Source organism: Gymnoscopelus microlampas (genome assembly GCF_963454915.1).
Source record: "Gymnoscopelus microlampas genome assembly, chromosome: 5".
NCBI classification, from domain to species: Eukaryota; Metazoa; Chordata; class Actinopteri; order Myctophiformes; family Myctophidae; genus Gymnoscopelus; species Gymnoscopelus microlampas.
In genome coordinates this window covers 37,080,950-37,103,041 of record NC_139942.1, presented here as the reverse complement: position 1 = coordinate 37,103,041, position 22,092 = coordinate 37,080,950, and the positions used below count along the sequence as shown (strand labels likewise).

Here is a 22,092-nt window from a genome sequence, read left to right as displayed (position 1 = left end):
AAAGCACATCAAAACTACCTTGTGAAAGAATTAACTCTAAATTACCCTAAATCAATTTGCGTTGCACCTTTTTTGACAGTTATTTTCTGCTTGAGAATGATTGTTAGTGCTCTAGAGCACAAACTAAGCAGCTTCATCTGGAGCCTCATTATCCTGAGCACTGCTGCGTGACCTCATGGTAAATAAGAGAGCGGTTTAATTCTTTAGCATGCCTGGGACACTTGGAGAGATGGAGAATTCCCCCTCCTTGTGTTTTCTGTTTGTCTGCTTGATGGGACGGATAGAGCTTGTTAGTATTCAGGGTCTCCAGCTGCATCGTGGGGGCTCTGTGCGCACTCTGTGATTTTAGCAAAACATTTTGAAACTGGAGAGTGGAGATAAATCGGGGAGGAGAGGAGAGATAGTTGTGTGATCCTTTCTTTCTCTTTTCTCTCTGTCTTAAAAGCTCCTCATTCTCTTTTTTCAAACTATTAGCCCCCTCTCCTCTCTCTCCCTCTCTCTCTTACTCTACTCTAACCTCCTGTATCTCTCTCTTACTCGCACATAGCTGCCTGCCAGATCTCATTCTGCTGTACAAGCAATGATTAAAGATTCATTTGACGGACATCAAATGGGGCGAGAACCCAACTTCCATTAGTTGGATGTCAACAAAGTCTCGGCCGCTGTTGGAGTAGTTTCGCATTAGTGTTCACTACTTTGATGTTTACCCTTAAGGAGACAGATAAGACGAGGAAACGAATGTCACTGTTTTAGAGCAGTGTGGAACATTGTTACTTTAAACTTGGGAGGTTTCTTCCAGACTTTCCACAGTGCAGCCCCCGAATCTGTCTCCTGCATTCTCCTTTCCTATCTGGATTAATTGTATTAAATCTCTTTACAAGGTATTATCAAGACTCTAGTACTGTAACTCGTACAGTTGCTTGTTAATGACCAAATTCGTTTTGAACCACATCTGAAATAGCCTGTACAAACCACAAACAAACAAACAAACAAACAAACACATTGCTTTGATTTTAGATTATGTTCAAATCTAGCAGGGAGGAAGGTTCAGTAGTTTTAACTTTCCATTGATCTCTCTGCCAACACTGCCAGAGCCAGTTTTTAGACAAGACAAGATTAGGCTAGAAACTAGACGCGTCGCAATTCTGGGAAATTGCAAAGTGTGGTTGCGCCGACGCCGGTCGCGGGTCGCAGGCGGTCGCCGGGACGTGAGGAATACACCGGGAGGATTACCGCCGGAGGCCGCGCGACGTGCGATTCGAATTCGGTGCCGATCGGATCCCGCGTTTGTGTCACGTGCCGTTTTGATTTGAGGAAATAGGCCCCTCCCACAAATGTGGGAGGGGCCAATGACATCATCAGGTCACTCCTGAGATTACTTGCTTTTCTTTTTGAGAGGATTGATCCCCCCAAAATAATGTTTTTGCATCAAACGGTTACGTTTTGCATATTTGTGGCACCCCCTATGGATCAAAGAGGAAATGCTTTTGGGGATTCGTTGAGTGAACCACCCTTGACATGTGATTCAAATTTGGGATTGACTGGACGTTTCGTTGGTGATTTTTGGCATTTTTTGTAAAACGGGCCCCTCCCCCTAAATTTGGAAGCCAAATACTTGAATGGGAGTTTTTTCATTTTTCCCATTAAAGTCGATGAGGACATTTAATTAACTAATAAATCAATATCAATTAAACTATGTAACCAATCTATTAGCAAAACGGATAGCCATCGATTCCCGGTGAGACCGGTCATTTTGACATAGCACGAAATTGGGAAAAATAAACTGTGGGAGGAGTTAGTGCGGCAAAATAAAGTTCTAGAAATAAAGTTTATAGAGTACTATAGTCAGGTTGCACTAATAACAGCAGTGAGAATGAAATAAAGGAGAGGTAGGCTACAGGTAAGAGTAAAGGTCTTTACACACCAGGACTGTGACGAATAAACAAGCCAAAAATTCACATCAAACTATTCATTTGGTGATGCCTCATTCATACAGGTTGATGCTTTTATTTGCTGGGAAATATCAGCCTTGTTTTAAAAAATATTTTTTGTTGCTTTATTGCCATGTCATATTTGCATCTAATTTTGTTTCCTCTGAGCTGCTTGTGTTTGTGCTCCACTACCCAGTCAGCCAGGAAAGCCAGTCATTTTAAACCACGCTAAGGAATAATAATAATAAAAAAACTCTCAAGGCTTGCATGTGTTCAAACTTTTAGCTCTTCTCTCACTTGTACTGTACGTCCTTGGCGAGCCGTGTTTGCACTTACAGTTCAATACCACGCAATATCTCCTCAGGGTTTTACAGTGCGCGGCAACAGAGAGCTGTTCCTCTCCCGACTATATTAATTCAACTGCTTAGATTCCATCCAACGCCCAGTCGCCCACAGTCTAGACTGCGTCTGCCTGCTGCCACATGCCTTACACGCACTGACACCAACCAGAACAAGAGAGATGGTGGTCTTCAAATATCATATGAGGATAGTGTCAGAGGTCTACCAAAAGACAGCGTGAAGGAGTGATGTTAAGATTCCCCAAACCCTAAGTTTAGTATTATTGTTTCTGTTTTTCCTCTAAAATAGACCCTTTGATTTCACTTCAATGTGTGCTGAGTGCACAGCTGTTGATTGGACATCTAGTGCACCTGCTGTTGATTTGATTTGTAATCCCATGCACCTGTAAAACCAAATGTTTGTTAAAGTGTCAGTTCTGGTGCAGAGAGCAGCAGCAGAGGCTGCAGTGTGTGCGTTCATTATAAGTAAGTTTGTTTTGAGTTTGGATATGTTTGATGTGCAGTATAATCGAATTATGTTTATGTTACTTTGATTACATGAGGGTAACTTTTTTCCTTGTTCTGTATTTTGTCTGATATACAGAAAACCACACAACTAAAACTGCATATCCTTTAACCCCCTTTACAGTGTGAGAAATAAACAAAAGAAAAGAAGTGCGTTGTCATTTACGCACCACAGTGATCACGCCTACTAACCTACAAATTCTACTAATGAACAATTTAACAAGTGATATTGCCCTGCCCTGTAAACTTTAACTTATGTAACACTAACCAATAATCTTTAACACCTATGACTCCCATGAAGCGTCACAGTGGAGCACTCTTTGGTTTGAATTCTAAGTAGAGTCACATAATTTATTCCTTCTTATCAAATCATTTCACCATCAAATAATAAAACTAAGAAGCAAACCTTCTACTTCTATACTACTACTACTACTGCTATTATACTTATACATATAAATACATAATACAAAAATAATGAATGCTGCATGTGTGCACTTGCATTCATGTACAAATTAAATGTAAAACTAAATATAGTGTCAACTAGAAAGGGTTGGTCTGCGGAGTGCTCCGCCAGGTTGGTTTGCCTAGACACGGCTATGTAAGTTGTGGTTTGCAGCCGTCAGGGGGAAATAGTGCGTGTGCGAGAGAGAGAGAGAGAGAGAGAGAGAGATTGAAAGGACAATTAAAATCAACAAAGAGAGTTCATTAGTTTGTGTTATGTATTCTATTGCCATCCAGCCCCCTGTTTTACAACCTCCATAACCAATAAAGTGCATGATGCCTGCAAAGGTCTCCTCTGACAACAGTCTTAATGAGCCAACTCTGTCTGGCAATCAGCTCACCATTCAATCAGCCAATAACATGACATTTTGCTATCCAGTTATCCAATGGGATATCACAGCATCATTCATTTATCTGTAGGGTTTCTGAACGCAGTACATTTATTCAATAATATGTCAGAATTTTATTCATGAATCCAATAAGACTCCAACGAGTATGGCCAGTTCGTCCTTTTAATGAGCCTGTTCTGTCTAGCATAGGATGTCAGATCAGCATTCATTTATATAATAATATCTTAGGTGATTTCATTTATCCACCTGAACATTCTCATGCACCAATTATATATTAAATCATTCCTTTTTTCAGATGCTTAAAAAATCATTTAAGCATTAACATGTCAGAAAAAAAAGAAAAGAAAATGTATAACTTTAAATAAAGTTGAAGAGGTTTACCTTTTCATCAGAAAAATCAATGGACAATTGAATCCACTCCTCCTATCCAGTTACCCATGTCATCCTGCACCACTAACCAACATTAACCAAGCGTAACATGCTATTACCTATGTGTCAGAGCGTAGTACATCTTATTGGAATGTTCTCCAAGATCAAGAACCAGTAACCCGGCTCACACTCTAGTCACTTCATCGTCTATAGATCATGGCAGTGGCGGCCATTTTGTTTACTGGCTCTGGTTCACTATGCAGCCCTCACACCTACGTCGCACTGCCAATCCGACCAATATGTCTGAGTCATAGTGTCGGGGGGCTTTTCTCTTTTGTGCCCAAATATGGAGATGTCTGTTTCTGTCTGTCTACCTGTGTCCCTTTTATGCCCATATATGGAGATATCTGTATCTGTTAGTCCTTGTCCTTTTTATGCCCATATATGAAGATCCATGATGTCATCAGTATATGCCCATATATGGGCATGCTGACATGCTCAGATAAGGAGATCTCTGTATCTGTCAGTCCATGTCCCTTTTATGCCCATACTGTATGGAGATCTCTCTGTATCAGTCAGTCCTTGTCCCTTTTATGCCCATAAATGGAGATTCCTGATGTCATCAGTATATGCCGACATGTGGGCATGCCCGCCTTTGTGCCTATATACGAAGCTGACACGTGGTTTGTTTATGGTTATTTTGTCATATAGTGATGTGGCCGTGGTTTGTTTATGTTGTCATAGCGACGTGGCCGTGGTTTGTTTATGGCTGAGTCAGAATGACGTTAGTGGTCTGCCCTCCCATTAGCCAATTTTTATATAGGATATTATATAAAATCAACGGAAGCTAAAACGTAATACAGTTACTTGGATTAGTAACTAGTAACAATTGTAATCCCTTACACTACCTAACTATGTAATAAATATTACAGTAAGATATTACTTACGTATTAAAATACGTTATTCAATAACATATTTTAATAACGGTTATTGGCCAATCCTGCTGATATGAACCACTCACCTGTTCATGTTAAACTAGGAGACAATACTCTCCATTATATTCCTCACATTCTTGAAACTTGGAAGGATTTTTCTTGCACTCATGATGAGAGTTGGAGGCTCTGTCATCTTATTCATTCTGAACACTTTGACAGGTTTTCACTCTGAGAAGACAGGCTGGAGGATGGCTGTCAACAGCACAGTCTGAACTGTGTGTGTGTGTGTGTGTGTGTGTGTGTGTGTGTGTGTGTGTGTGTGTGTGTGTGTGTGTGTGTGTGTGTGTGTGTGTGTGTGTGTGTGTGTGTGTGTGTGTGTGTGTGTGTGTGTGTGTGTGTGTGTGTGTGTGCGCGCGCGTATTTGTGTTCATAGGTGTGTGTGTGTGTGTGTGTGTGTGTGTGTTTGTGTTGTCAGTACAGTTCTCAGTTGCATTGCTTGTAGCATATTGGTTGACCCTGTCCACATAAGTAACACTTACAGTCATATGACCATAATCTTAACCTTCTCAAGTGGAAAAGCTTGTCATGTTTCTCAAAGTTACAGAACCACACAGTACCATTTAACTGGGACACGTACTGTACAGTCACTCTGCTGTAGAAGCTGTGATTCAGAGTCACGTTGACGTTGGCTCTGTGCTGATCTAGCACAGAGCAATAATGGAGTCAAGTCATTAAAATGAAATACACAGTACCCTTTACGACTCTAACCCTTTTATTGTCGCTCCCTGTCGCCCTACAAATATATTCCACTGGGAATTTCTGATGATTCATGGGGTCTACAGTACAAAATCTTTCACCGCTCACCTTATTTTGTTCTCATTGGACTTTTTGCAGTTTTTTTTTCTTTTGACCATGGCCATCTTTTGTTATATTTTTGTTATGGCTTGTTATATAGCTTGGAAGGGTGTATATGTGTCATGTATGGGTGTGTGTCGGTGGGGCTGCCTGCTTTTATGCAGATTACAGTAGCTGTGTCATTCCATCCAGATGATTGGAGGGGTAACTTTCAGGCCAGCCTCTGATCTGAGGGGTAACTTCCATGGTTTCCAGCTCCTGAGTGGCTAACAACCAAGGAGGTTTTCTAATTTATATAAGGAGACCCAAACCACCCAGTGGCACGCTTCCTCCTCTCCCAACCGGCCACCACCCAAGCTTAGTTTTTTCAGTTAATTATTTGATATGCTGTAGCTTATGCGTTTGATTCAGTTTACTTTACTTTAGAACTGTTTGGTCATTTGATTCATGTTTCTGTTAGGGAGGTAAGTTATTGTATTTTGGTTCCTTTATTTTGGATAGGGAAGATCATTTATTTCAACTGGGCTCTCTTGTGGTTTGTTCGTTCGTTTGTCATCATCATTTATTATAATTTTTTACATCTATTTATGTTCATTCTGTTCATAGTTATTACCATTTTGTTACATCATTTTGTAAATAAATACCTTAAGTTAAACCTTGTTGTCCTTCTGGCTACTTGAGACCTGGGGAAGGCAGGAACCTTTTTCATGTTGTGTCTTAGGCACCCCTAGATTGGCGCAGAACAAGGGTAACCCATCAGAATTAGCACAATTCAGAGCACAACCTCTGCCCCAAATTTTTCAGATCGGCCTGTTATAGCGCCACTAGGAGGCCGATTTTTGCAAAACTCATGTTTTTATTTTACTCCTACAGATCTTTTCACGCAAATCAGTACACATGATCTCTATAGTCATGTGATTAAGACGGATCTGTTTGATTTTCATATTCCATCCTGATTGGCTAAGATTGACCTCTAAAGTTTGCAGGAGTATCCCGTTTTGAACAAAATGCCGCAAATCATGAACGCAGCGTCCGATTGTGGTGAAACTGTGCACGTACATTCGCATTAAGTTGAGGAACAAATGCCACTCTTTTAACATTATAGCCAAACTTTGCTAAACATTTTTTTATATTACTCTTACACATTTTGTCCAAACATCATGCAAATTGGTACACATTATCTCTATAGTCAAGTGATTTGTCATATTCCATCCTGATTGGTGAATTCCGAACATTGCTGGCCCACAATAACCTACCTGACCTTACCTGACCTGGCGGAGACCTGTGCTCCGAGGAACACTTTTTCTAGTTTATACTGTGTCATTCGATGGCCTGGATTCGTCTTGGACTGAAAATAACCCAACTGTAAGCTCTGTAACACATTGAAGAAGTGACACGTTATGAGCTTGTAGATCAGTTATTTTCAGTACATGACACCAATGCCATCCTACAGCAAACTCAACACTCCTCTGCTTTGTGATTGATTGACAGAGTCGTGTGACAGCTCCCTGGTGTCCAATCTGCCTCCGTCTTCCTTCGGAAGCTCCTCCCAGTTGTCCAACAGCCACGGGCCGGGCTTCGCTAAGCTCAACAGGAGAGAAGGTGAGGAACTTTTTCTGCTAGTTCATGATGGTTTATTGTTGGACTTGAAGGGAGAGGGACAGTTTTTTATTTATAAATGGATGGATTTCTACAGTAGGTTGAGCTGTGTTACATCATCTAACCTTTACTATGTTGGGTTTGGTATATGTTAGTGGCCTTTAGATATGGCCTTGATGATGAAATACAGCAGAAAGTGTTCTATTTCCTGTGTTTCCTCTCTGGTGCATGGCCATTCTAGGACCAGAGGACAGGGTCAGTCCACTAGAGGGCTGACCCAGTTAGCCTTTACTGTTGGTTTGTTATAATGTCAGTGATCCAGGACTTGAATTTTCTCCAGTTGCAATAGAAGTCAACCTGAATGCTGGATTCTTGGCTGCAGTGAATGTCTAGATTGTAAAATCTTAAGGCTCTTGGGATTTTATATATATATTTTATATATATATATATATATATATATATATATATATATATATATATATATATATATATATATATATATATGATATAATCATCATGTATCCCAGCTAGACCAATGATCATGAACTTGGCAATGTTTTACTACTACCACAATGGTGACCAAGACAAGGTCATTGAAGAACTGACGCATTGAGTCTAACATTTGTAATAGTTGAAACTGCACTAACCTGGAATACCATTAATTATTTTACAGAATTACATATTGTAACTTCATATTCCATGTTAGTTATTGTTAATCTCCAATCAGTGTTAAGCAGTAGCATGTCCAGACTTTAATTTATTTGTGTGGCCCAAGTGGACCAATGACATATGCAGGAGGGAATGAAGTATGAACACACACACACACACACACACACACACACACACACACACACACACACACACACACACACACACACACACACACACACACACACACACACACACACACACACACACACACACACACACACACACACACACACACACACACACACACACACACACTTTGGGCATGCCTTGGGCATAAAATGGACCCATGGCAACACTAGAGTGGCATCATACAAATGTAATTATTGGGTGCATTTGTAAATATGCTCGGATCTGGTCCAATTTCAGAGCGCTCTGCTCTGGTGTCATTATAGAGCACTCTAATATCCGTTAATGTACGATTTCTGTCTTTGAAAAGCATAAAAATTAACGTTAATTCGTCCCGTGTGTAAACATGATTATAACCTTGTTTGGTTACACATACTGTAGATGGGTGTGGAATACTTGAGCTCAGAGTACCAAAGAAGCCAGAACCATCACATTTTGCGATTACTTCATCTCACCGTCATGTATTTCCGAATCCAAAAGGTGTGTATTGAGGTGTGGCCTGTGCCACCCCCTGGACACACCACTGTTTCACATGATGCAGTCCAACTCAGTATTCAGTGTTATTCAGTGATTCACAGCATTCAGTTTAACTGAAGTTACTATTGACGGGAGTCCCTACAAACAGTAACACCAACAACTCCTATTTGAGCAGAGGGTGTAGAACGCTGAGGGTGTTTCCAGGTGGGGACTCCTCGCTGGCAGGTGAGCGAGTATAGGGGCAGGAGAGAGAGAGAGAGAGAGAGAGAGAGAGAGAGAGAGAGAGAGAGAGAGAGAGAGAGAGAGAGAGAGAGAGAGAGAGAGAGAGAGAGAGAGAGAGAGAGAGAGAGAGAGAGAGAGAGAGAGAGAGAGAGAGAGAGAGAGAGAGAGAGAGAGAGAGAGAGAGAGAGAGAGAGAGAGAGAGAGAGAGAGAGAGAGAGAGAGAGAGAGAGAGAGAGAGAGAGAGAGAGAGAGAGAGAGAGAGAGAGAGAGAGAGAGAGAGAGATTCCCAGGCGGCTACAGGGGACCAAGAATAAAACACAGGCTCTACTGGTTTTGCTGGGTTAGACAAGACCTAGACATTGAGATGGAGGGAGAGAGAAAGATGGACAGACTGACAGACAGCTTATATTTGAATTTCCATAGTATTGCAGTGGATTTTTATTGGACTTTTCAATCACTGACTTCATGCAAGGCCACATACACAGTATTCTCCAGAATAAAATTACAAATCTGAACCTCCACCAATCCAGCTGCATTCACACAAACGTTGAGATCTCACTGGATGACTAGGAACATATAGAGGGCTCAGGATACACACACACACACACACACACACACACACACACACACACACACACACACACACACACACACACACACACACACACACACACACAGATCGATCCGCAAAATAAAGATACATTACAAGCACATAATTCATGATAAGCTGCGTCCAGCTCTAGAGGTTTGCCTAGAGGTTTTTCCCTGCAGCCGTCAATAGAAAATTAATAGATAAATGAATAAAACCATAAACTGCATTCATCTGAAAATAACTATGCTTGTTTTAACTCACACGGTTACTTGCTAACAAATACCCATATGACAATACAATCTAAAACTAACACTACAACTAATTAAAACTATCTAAAACTAAGCCTTTTCAAAAAACTAAAACCTAACCCAAAGTAGCCTTTTTAAAAACGAATTCAAACTAAACTGAAATTAAAAACAAAAAATCATAATGAAATAAAAATAAAAACTAACAAATGCAAAACTATAATAACCTTGGGCACAGCGAGAGAGGAAGAGCTGGAATGGTAGAATGACTGCTTCCCACCTGTCTCCTACCTAGATATATATTGGTGTTTGTATTGTATATTTTAGTTTTATTGGAATAGTACATCACAGACTCAGCACAAGGCCACCACTGCTCAGAGGAATAAATCTGAGCTATGCCTGAACCTCTCAGCATAAAAGTACAAACAAGCTGTTGTGCACCTTCATAAAAATACACAACAGCAGTCTGCCCTCCAGTGTGTGTGTGTGTGTGTGTGTGTGTGTGTGTGTGTGTGTGTGTGTGTGTGTGTGTGTGTGTGTGTGTGTGTGTGTGTGTGTGTGTGTGTGTGTGTGTGTGGGTGTGTGTGTGTGTGTGTGTGTGTGAGAGAGACTGTCCTATAAAAGGAATCCTCGTACCCACTAGTATGAGGATTGATTGAGGAATCTAATAATATGCATTGTTGTCCCTCTAACATAAACACAAGCGAGAGTTTATTTATCACCATGAAAAGTACAAGCAGGAACTGAGATGTGTGTCTACCCTGGACAATTGACTATACATGTATATCGTCAGGCAGAAACCTTGTATCTCCATATTTCTTTTTCCCCCCATAAATTATCATGCAAAACTAATGAAAGTAGATTATCTAAGCTCAACAAGATCATTTTTTAAAATATATTTTAAGATAACCAGTCCAAAATAAGAAAGCCAGGTTGAAAATCTTTCAGTCTGTTTGTGGGATTTATTAATATCTTTCTACTCAATCAGAGAGCCGTCCCCCATCCAAAAGGCAGACCTGGCAACGCAGGCTACGCCAATCATGTGACAGAGATCCACAAGCTATGGGGCAGAGACGCTATGTGCCATACACCGTATCTTGGCAACATTGAAAGGGCTCACTCTCATTGGTCGTGTCATCCTGAGGCCAGTTTCCAGACAGTGGCATCGCAGAGAACAACTGTCTTGCTGTCGCCACAGTCAGACGCAGCAACGACAGGGCTCTGTGATAGTTGGACGAGCTGAGCTGGACAGCACAATAACCCTCATTTCTCTAATAAATCGCCCTGTCATTCATATTGTCAACACTTTGACGTCACGTACTGCATCCTGGTTGCCTGGTAAACCCTCCCTCCGGAAATCTCATTTCTATTTGATTCCAGGAGTGAGTCTGGCATGATCGCCCATTCTGCAATATTGGCTGTGGGCTGGAGTTGGGCGGGAGTAATACCGTTGACTGACAACCCCTTCAGCCAATGATCGTTGTTCCCCTCCAGCCAATCAGCAGACCTCCAGACTAATGTGACGCAACGGGACTTTTGAGACGGCCATGCCCAAAATAGGTTGCCTTATTGGGATACATGCGTGGCACTGCCCGCCCCTCCCGGTTCTCTAAATTTGTATTTTTAAATAGGCTCTGTCATGATTAATTGACCACATATATGAAGTTAAACAACTAAATTCTATCCAAACGATATCTTAAAAGTAAATTCCGTGCCTCAAAAAAGAAGTTTGAGACCGTTTTAAAATCGAAAGTAAAAAGTGTAACTGGCCACAGAAACAATGGCGGATCGTTCCATTTTTGTAGGCTGCACTCGGTCCCATTCGGGCTCACTCGTACTCGCCACCTGATTGGCCAACTGTCGCTGTCAATCACAGAACGATGAGCGACGACGCTGATAGGCTCGGTTAGTTATACTATATACTATGTTATACGTCTTACCAACAACCTGTATGAACGTTAGTCTGGTAAATCTCATCAATGCTACCTAATTAGCCCGTTGAAGAGTTTCATTTTAGTGTATTTTGTGGGTTTTTGTGACACAATGTAACGGGGGTGCTCCTTCCATTCCGACATCTCACCACTCCGACTAGTGGCTTCCGCGTGCGGTTAGGGTTAGGTATAGGGTTCGTTAACGTCGGAAAGGCGACATGTCGGAAAGGCGGCATGCACCCAATGTAACGGATTGGCAGCGACGCGTTGCTGCACGCATCAGAGGGCATCATGGGAAATGTAGTCATTTCTGCTAATTTCGGTTCTACTGTGTTAAGCTTGTGTTACATTACTGCTGCTTAAGGCCCCTGCATGCTACCAAATGAGGTGGTCACCCTAGCACCGTTTGTGACCACCGAAACGGGCCTTAGGTGGGCCCCACCTAGGCAATTCTATGTGGGGCCGAGGTGGGTCTTAACTGCCATGCCCATGCAGGCTATAAGTAGCTTCTACCTGGCCCTTAGGTGGGCCCCAACTAGCCACGTTTGTGTGGGACCGAGGCGGGTCCTAACTGGGTTTGCCCATGCAGGCTTTAAGTGGGTTCTACCTGGGCCCTAGGTGTACCTTAACCAACCAGAGTGCAGTGGCCATCGCTCCAAATGTTGTGACGTCAGGGCTCTCAATACTGCACATTGGGGGTGGCTGAGCCAATGGTAGCCCACGGATGTTTCCTCTGGAGATCCGCCCCTCTATGCCACATATCAGACGCGCTACAGGGTCCTCACTGACCCAGCCACGGCCCCACTGGTCCTCATGACGCTACGCCACTTATATGCGCTGCTAAGTGGGCGCTACGTGAGCTTCTAGTTTAACCAATGAAGCGCTTGTGACTACATATCAACTACATTGCATCCACTGTAATACAGTTTCTTTTTCCATTTCCTGAAAAGTAACGGTTTTGGACATACAAGGTTTCCACCAGACATGTCACGCTATGGACCTTAGGGAGGTGTCTTTGAGAAAACAGCCACCAGTGTGATCTAGAGGGATGGAAGGGATGCTTTTATTCCAGCATCAAAGCACACAATCAGCAGGGAATCTGAATGATCTCATCACCTGGTAGTCCACAGGAGGCCAAGCCTGCAGAATGCTGTTGGCTCAGTACGTGGGCGAAGCTGTAAGCACACACTATGATGCTACGCTATACAACCAGCCTCCTCTGTCTGTCTGTGGGCCAGCTATTGATCTGATTAAAGAAGGATCAATGGGGTCTGGGCTCTCAGTATGTCTACTGTTTGTATAGGTATAACATAAATGTACACATGCATATTATTCAGTATCACTACTCCACACAGTATGAATATATTCTGTGAGCAATCTGAGCTTGTAAACTTGAAGGAATGCTGCGCTGCTTTTCAACCTTATTTACATGTTTTCATTAGTACTGTATGAGACAATTTTCCCATTAATGGCAGATTTTTTAGATGTAGATTAGATTGTTAACATTTTCCCCCTTGTCATTAAAACCTTACCAAATGTACCTGAAAATATATGAATATCGTTCATAAATCAATATTTTTTCAAGGGACAATTTTTGGCTACACTCCTCAAATAAATAAGTCTGCACGTAAAATTGATTAAAATGCCATTATAACAAAACTTTAAAATAACAGAAGAATACAAATGTCAGAAAGTTTCCTGTGTTGATTTTCCTACCTGTTTCAAGTCTCTCATAACGTACTGAAATTAATAGAATCCAATGGCTTCCTCAAAAATGAAACTATGGTAGGCTTTTGAATATGCCAGACTGCTGGTATGGTTGTTTAACCACTTAAACCCTATATGGTCGACCGGAGTCCCTCAGGGCTCTACACTTTTCTGTTTTATTGTGGGGAAAGCTTTCGCAGAAAATAGCCGATCGACAAGCAACGCGGCGCACGCAGCGTGCGCCGCGTTGTGAGTTTGTCAATGTGCTATTTTCTGCGAAAGTCAAAAGGAAGATGTTCTTCTCCCAGATAATGCCCTTTAGACATACTTCATTTTAAGATACAGTATGTCTGTCTTTTACTTAGTTTTTGTGTGTCTTAGTGCCACAGGCACACAGGTGTCTGTGGCACTGCTTATGTTTTCAGGGGTGAAAACTTAATCCCTTTGGCCCTCCGGCCCGGCAGAGGTACTGTAATGATAGTTTCTATTTGCAAAAGTCTTGAAATTAAATAATCCTAAATAGTGTATTTTTGTGTTCTGTCTCCAGGCTTTTCTTTAAACCGAGACAGCACTTGGGACTTTTCAATGAACCGTTCATCACAACTACTCACATCACAAACAAAATTATGATTATATTTTATTTGATACAATGAAAGAGACGTTCCCATACGTTGACATTCTTGAGTTCAGTTCCATTCCAATGTGGACTTACATCCCAAAAGCCTATGGTACATTTGAATGGTTCGTTCTTCAGATTCCCTCTACTAGGAAGGGGGCAAAGCTGACACAATCCCAGGTGTTTACCAAAGAAATCGATGCATAAATGAATGACTCCTTTTCATTTCCATCTCCTGCTGTTAACACTCTGCCTCCTCTAGCTGCTCTCAGAGGAGCAGCCACATTCTCTTTTCATTTATCCACCAAATGAACAAAGGGGCTCTCAATGTCTGGGGTATAACACCCACAGCTCTTTTTATGACCAGCAGCAAACTAACTTTGAAATTTAATTTAGCTACATTAAACTGAAGAAAACAAAATGGTGATGAAATGAACTTCAGAGATTTTAGGAAAATGCCTATTGGTGCAGAATAACATTCTGGCAAGTTTCAATCCAAAGTGCCTTTGCTGATAAACAACAAAGCTGTTTATGTTTATGCCACACTGTTCAAATGCACAGTTAAGGGCAATAGCTGTTTTATAGACTTGAGGATACAAGAACTCAACAGAATGCTGGAGATAACTTAAACGCAATCCGGCAAATTATTGTAGTTGCACATGCTTTATCAATGCTATAAGACTGTAGCTGTTCCCGTTACAGTATCTCTATCGCCTCTCTGTAGTCAGACTAGATGACCTGTCTGTGACAAGTTTAACCTGAACCAGAGCTGATGATAATGGAGTCGTGATGGAACCGAGTGTGTCATCATGCTGCAGGGGTGGATGCAGGGTCCTGATAAACTATTGATTAGTGATGATGAATGCTCCCTTTGAAAATGAACCTGGAGGGCAAATGATGTCAACTATTCATACTACGCCAGATGACCGCGTTGATCAAAGACAGTAACACATTTTCAACTGAAAAACGTGATGCAATGCAGCACGTTTTTCAGTTGCCCTTGCTCAAACAGAATCAGTCATTTTCGGCAAGCAACACAGTCGTGCAACAGAGTATTGATTATGAAAGGACATTTCCACTCTATTTCTTATTCCTCTCTTCTTGTATTTTATTTTTCTCTCTTCCTTTTTCTCTCACTCACGCTGCACCCCCCCACCCTCAACTCCCTCTCTCCTCCTTTCTTCATGTTATTTCATTACTTCTCTCTCTCTCTCTCTCTCTCTCTCTCTCTCTCTCTCTCTCTCTCTCTCTCTCTCTCTCTCTCTCCCTCCATCGATGCCTCCTCTCTCTCTCGTGCGCGCTCGCGTGCGCGTGTGTGCGCGGGTGCTCACATGCGTGTGTGTCTAACCATTAATCATTAGTTTTACCTTTAATGTTTTACTGTTTCCAGTTCCATTTGGAAGAACCAATTTGAACAGCTTCAGTATTCTAGCCAAAATGTTAATAGCAGTATTGAAGATTTAAATAGTTTTTCTATTCAAACAGGCCTGCTGCAATTATGTAGTATAGGCTTTGACTGCTATCCCCACCTCAGTAATCGCTTTCTGAAAGGATTACGTTTGGAAGTTGACTTTAGACTTTAATTAGAACCCGTTAACCAGTTAGGGTGAACGAACCGTGCGAGGACCGCAAGCTAATCAGTTATTGATCTATACGGTCTGTCATCCTTTGTGCTTCCCCCTCAGGGCGTTCTGCTGGTGGTCACTACACCTGAATCCCCACCCTCCCGAATAGGTTGGAAATGTGTCTTGCGACACTTAAAAAAAGCTGGAAATGTATGCTGCTCCACCCTGCAGGGAAGTCCGCTGTCTCCTGGCTTGGTGTGGCTGTCAGGGTTTCTCTGTTTGTCTGACATGTAATTAGGGATGGAACTTGATGCTAGTCAAAGGCCAGTGGGTTGAGATAAATGAAGTCTCTGAATGTTATTCATATGGAAATTATCTGAGATTAGCCCCTGATCTCTTGAGATAACAGTCGGTCTGTCCATGAAAATGCTGCAAATCCGTCTTTCTCTTTTTTTTTTTTCGAAGAGAAAGCAATTCTCACACTGTCTCTCTTTCTCTCTCCTTTCTCTCCCCTTTAACTTTCCATCTGTCAGGTAGATTAACTTTAGTGTGTTTGTCACAGTAATCATCAGGTGGAATGTCAATTACTGATGATCAATCAGTCTGTTCAATGGACATCCATCCTTATAGCAGAATTGCTGGATTCAGATTAGTTTAATCACTTCATACCTATTAAAAGAAATGTTGATGCCCAACATAGGGATACCAGAGTTGAAGTGGTTAATGTCCTGGTCCTTTTGTCAGACCAGTAACTGTTACAGACGTGTAATGTCTGTGGTGTTTTATTCGCTATGTGGTAATGCCTGGATAAACTGTGGAAACTGGTTCTTCACCACTGTGTTTGGGTCTGGAGATCAGAAAGGGTGATTAGCCAGAGGGTCTTGAGGGTTTGTTCCCACTGGCCACCAATTTTCATCAGATTAGCTGTTCACAGACACACACACACGGACGGACGGGCGGGCGAACGGACGGACGGACGGGGCGAAAACATAGTCTCCGGCCATCAGCTGTCAGGTCTAGCGGAGACAAAAATACCAGTGGAGGAGGCATGTTTTAAATCTGATGGTCCAACTCTACATAATTCTGTTATTGTCCCAGCACTACGCGCATGTCTCTCCCCTCTCTCTGACCTTAGTTTCCTGTTTCTCTACACACTCCTATCTATAAAGCAAAAAATGGCCTAAAATATTCTTAAAAGAAAAATAGCCCAGATTGGCAATTTAAAAGCCTAATAACTTCTCAAAAGAGAACAGTTGAAGAGTGTTCATGTGAGTCTATTTTGTGCCATGCTAACACTATCCTGCAGATAACAGGTTGATTAAAGTGACAGAGAAAGCTGATCGTTTCAGCTGTATTCTATGGTAACACACTACCAGCTGTGTTTATCACACACCCATTTAATTAAATATGAATGATATTTTAATCAAGTCATTCAATTAAACAATGATGTCATCTGATTGGCTGACAAAGCTGTTACCCAATGGTCCTCACCTTATTATTAAGCTTCCAGTCAGTGAACCAGGTTTGGTGCAATGACAGGCAAGGAGCGAGGAGAGAAAACAGGGAGGTCTCCTTGATTTAGAGCCACAGTTGTGAAAGAACCTATTCTCTTGACGATCAAACATCAATTCACCTCTGTTCCAATTATTCCTGACATGGTGGACACTGTAAATCTTTTCTTTACAGCTGCTCCTCTGTGAGAGATCAGTGTTTGGTCTGAGGTGGCCTTTTTTACCCTCTTGGCCTGTTTATCTGTCCCTGCTTCCTTCCTACAGTATCTGCTACATTGTTTGCGCCCCCCCCCCCCCCACACACACACACACACACATCTTTCTTTCTCTGTGCTCCTGCGTTGCTTTTCAGTGAGAAAAGGTCAGACATGACCCTGCGCTGTCAGGGTCATGAAAAAATTATGATGCCGGTCCTTCCCTGCTCTCCCCTAGAGCACAACACAGAAACAAGAACAGGACACCACCACACAGACACAACACACAACACAACACAGACACAACAAACACAATAGACAAGAAGACCACACAGAACAGCAGACATCACAACACAGACACAAGTAACAGACACCATCACACAGACACAACAGACACCACCACACAGACACAACAGACACCACCACACAGACACAACAGACACCACCACACAGACACAACAGACACCACCACACAGACACAACAGACACCACCACCACACAGAAACGACAAGACACCTCACCACAGACAACAGACACTACAACACAGACTCAACAAACAGACAAGACCACATAGAAACAACAAACCCCCACAACACAAACAACCACTAGACACCACAACACAGACATCATGACATAAACAATCAGTGAAGACCACAACACATAAACAACAAGCAGACATCACAACACAAAAAAACACAAGACACCATGACACAAACATCACATCAACATCAAATACTCATTTTGGGGAAACATTGAGTCAAGTAAAACTTTGTGATAACATGTGACGATTGACTAGCCTGGTTCCAGACAAATCTGCCATTGGAAAAAAAAATGCCCTCGGCAGATTAGGTCTGGCCCCTCTCAATAGAGATTGGATTTATCTCCCTCCGAAGTTGTGAGGGACCAATCAGGGCCCAGTATGCAAATATGGGGCAGGTTTATCACCAGAGGCATTTTTTGAATTTTCCCCTCGGAAATGCAGGTTCCACACAGAGGTTCCAGACTAATATCTACGCAGTGATATTAGTCTGGCCATGCCAGGCTAATGATTGACAACAACAGGCTCTCTAGAATTGGCAAACTAACCGGTAGAAAGACACCAGTGCATACAAACAACTGGTAGAGAAACAGTTCTTATACCGTTTCTTTTGGGCCTCGATAGATTGTCTGCAGGACTTGTGGCAGGTAACCAGCCTTTACTCAGTACTTCTAATAATCAAATCGTCTTAAAAACCACCCAGCAGCTGTTGAATTTGGACTATGTCAGCCATTGCGGTTTTGTTGGTGGATTTTATTGAAAAATAATAAAATCAGCCATGCTGTCACTATGGAATACAAAACCTCCTGCAGTAGCATTGGAACACTGAGCATTGGCAAAAAAGCAACAGTGTTGACAAAATAATGTGTTGTTTAATCTGTCTGTGTTCATTCTTTAGACCCTCCAGAAAAATGCAATTATCCGATCGCAGAATTTACAGCATAATCAGCAAAATGGCGCATAATTATGCGGGGGTAACGTTTTTTCCAAAAGGCCGCATCGCATCGCATAATATGCGCATCGCATATTTCGCAACTTTTCACTTATTTCGCAACTTCCCGCAATTTCACCGCATAAAATTTCAAAAAAACCCCGCATATTTCATCGCACAATCAAGAGTTTTAGCCCGCATAATCAAGAATTTTTGCCCGCGTTTTTCTGGAGGGTCTAATTCTTTGAATGCCTTTCAGGACCCGGCTAACTCACTGTGTGTTTGTGTGCATGTGTTTTTTGCTTTAGCTTTTTGCGTCAGATAAGATAGCACCTTATGGACTTCAATCAGGCTTAGAAACTATTACTGTAAGCTTCAATATAAAATTTGATATGTCTCTCTCTCTCTCTCTCTCTCTCTCTCTCTCTCTCTCTCTCTCTCTCTCTCTCTCTCTCTCTCTCTCTCTCTCTCTCTCTCTCTCTCTCTCTCTCTCTCTCTCTCTCTCTCTCTCTCTCTCTCTCTCTCTCTCTCTCTCTCTCTCTCTCTCTCTCTCTCTCTCTCTCTCTCTCTCTCTCTCTCTCTCTCTCTCTCTCTCTGTGTGTGCGTGTGCTTGCATTTGTGTGTGTGTGTGTGTGTGTGTGTGCGCGTGCGTGCTTGCGCGCGCGCGTGTGTGTGTGTGTATGCTATTTCATATGGGAGTGTATGCGACCTACTGACTGATCAATACATTACAGTCCAACACTTTTAGATAGGTTTGGATACAAGGCTTCTCACAATGAAACGCTCATCAATACTGTAGTATCATCATATATGGGAAATTATACCAACCTCCTGATATAATGTACATCTAATATTGATGACATGTTTTTATGGTTAACTGGACACAGTCCAGTTAATCATTACAATACCTTCTTTAGTATAGGATTGGATCCTTCTTACATTATATCATATGCAATACATTATTAGTTGGGGCTTGAATAATATATTGTTTTTAATTTATAGAGTATTTTAACTTTTGTCAACTCATTATTTGTTGCGTCACAGTAGTACATGTGTAGGCTGATAACTGTACTGTATATCTAATCAATATGATACATCACAACCCATGGATATGTTTGCAACCTCCTGACACTGCTCATAAATGAATAATTCTTATTCACCAGAGTGTACAAAGTACACCCCATCACCGTCATCAACCTCATGTGCAACAGACATATGTAATATCTTGCCATGATATTCACATGCTCATTCTCAGTTAGGTTGTTAAAGTATGCCAATGCCAATGTGCTCGATGCGGATAACTTCAAAGACAGATGCAGAATGGCAGAAAGAGGCAAATATTTATCAGCTGCATGAAGATTTCTCTCCCTCTCTCTTTCCTCACAGGGCTCTCCAAAATGCGTTGTGAGCTTGTAGATCAGATATTTTTGGTGTGCACGGCACGCAACTAAATGAAGCATACAGTCTCTTTCTTTCCATCACCACTCGTCTGTTAACACGCATAGCAGCGGCAACCTTTTCTTGTATTTCCTAGGATTTATTAAGAATCAAAGTGCTTGAAATGCCACCTCAGTTGTTGAAACTCACGTTCAATGAACCTCATTTATTGTGTTCAGATCGGATGAATTTGGATTGCAATCAAATGTCCTCATTGTGAACCCAGCTAGGCGCCTAATCCAAACAATGCACTCCCTAAATAATAAGAAATCACCTTGTAGTGTGACATACAAACAACAAATACATACAAGAAAGTCTAGTACTTGTTATAGGCAGTTGTTTATGATGTTGTATGAGCCTGTCCTGGCTAATTATCGAAGCTCTTCACTTGGTCCCCTGAATCCCATTGGTCTTTAGCTTTGTTGGTTGTATTTGCAATATAAGACTTTGAAATGCTAATTGCTTTTGAAGTATAAGAGGGTGAAGTATAGAGTGGTGACCTTTTGATGTTTTAAGAATACACAAATTCTTGGAGTGTGAGGATGTAATCTTAGATCTAAAGTGCTGCTCAGGGACCTATCAATGAATGGAACACAAAATATGTATTACTGATCTCCATACTGTACATGAGAGGATTCTAACACTAAATACTTTAAAGGTTTTCCTTTTTGGTACAGTATACTTCGACGAGACAATGAAGAGAGGAGGGTTGATGTACAACACAGACCTCGGTCCAGACTAATCGATCAGCTACTGATGCACCAAAAATGATTTTGTGAATGCAGTATAGAAGCTATTTGCTCTGAGTCCTGTCCATTTGATATTTTGAATGCTAAATAATGATCAATAGACGAGTGTATAGTTCATGACTATCTTTTTTTTTCATACTTGATTTAGCAGTGGGAGAGGGCTGTATAGTCTTTTTAGATTGTTTCAATGTGGCTGTTTTTAGAGCTTTGTCATTGGTTTGGGGTGAGTAAAAATCTAACTGTAATATGTAATAAAGTATGCAAACATATATTTTAAAAAATCTATTTTATAGTTTTAGCGATATACAAAAAAGAAATCTTAGCCACATTAAACCCTATATGGAACTGAAGATTTAGAAATATAAAATATCTATGTTTAAACTAGAGTTTGTTTGAGCTGATTTTCATTGTTGACTTGGACAGTCTGTGCTTGTTTGAAATATGTAGGAAAAATAATGCCATTTCTATCTAACTTGAAGACTTTTATCATGTGATCGATATTCCAACATGATCTCACTATGAAATGTGGAAAAGGGCTATTTTTGTCACAGTGTTTGCATCTACAAAACCTTTGTTTTAACTTTTGTTTGTTTAACCCATCCCCAACTATTAGGTGCAATGGCCGCTATTTATACAGCACCCAGGGAACAGTTAGGGGTTAATTGTCTTCCTCAGGCACACTTCGACATCTGATTGATTGATTGAATTATTTGATTGAATTTATTAGCAAGTTTGGGAAACAGTATGGTGCAAAAGTTATGCTAGAAGGATAACACAGAAAGCCCAGGGAGGCTTGTTTCCATTGTGGTCCTCTGTACTCAATTTATCAAGACACATTGGGGGGTGAACCGACTGAACCGGGGACCTTCTGATTGTCAGACAATTCAGCAATGGCCACCCCCTGCCCCTATGAATATATTTAACTCATTAGCTCATTAGTTAATAGATTGTATCTGAGACATTATTCACACTCTTATTAAACAGTGTGTGTCAACTTGGTGATTTGCTAATGCTAACATATCTGCTGAGTGGCTAGCTGTCTGTTTGAATGGGTTTGAATGAGAGTGAGAGGAGAGGGGACGAGGAGCTGGAGAGGGGACTGCATGGGAGCTTCGGCAGGTGCTGTTTCCACATGGT

At 41.5% G+C, this 22,092-nt stretch overlaps 1 protein-coding gene across 1 annotated transcript in view; it reads left to right on the top strand.

Annotated features, from left to right (window-relative positions):
* The window catches only part of cntnap3 (contactin associated protein family member 3), a gene marked incomplete at its 5' end in the record, with an annotated part of 133,493 nt that overhangs the window by 17,407 nt on the left and 93,994 nt on the right, over positions 1–22,092 (top strand). The window contains one exon of the mRNA XM_084057561.1: positions 7,296–7,406. Within this exon, the coding sequence (XP_083913687.1) occupies positions 7,296–7,406 (111 nt within the window). The remainder of the gene's footprint in view (positions 1–7,295; positions 7,407–22,092) is intronic.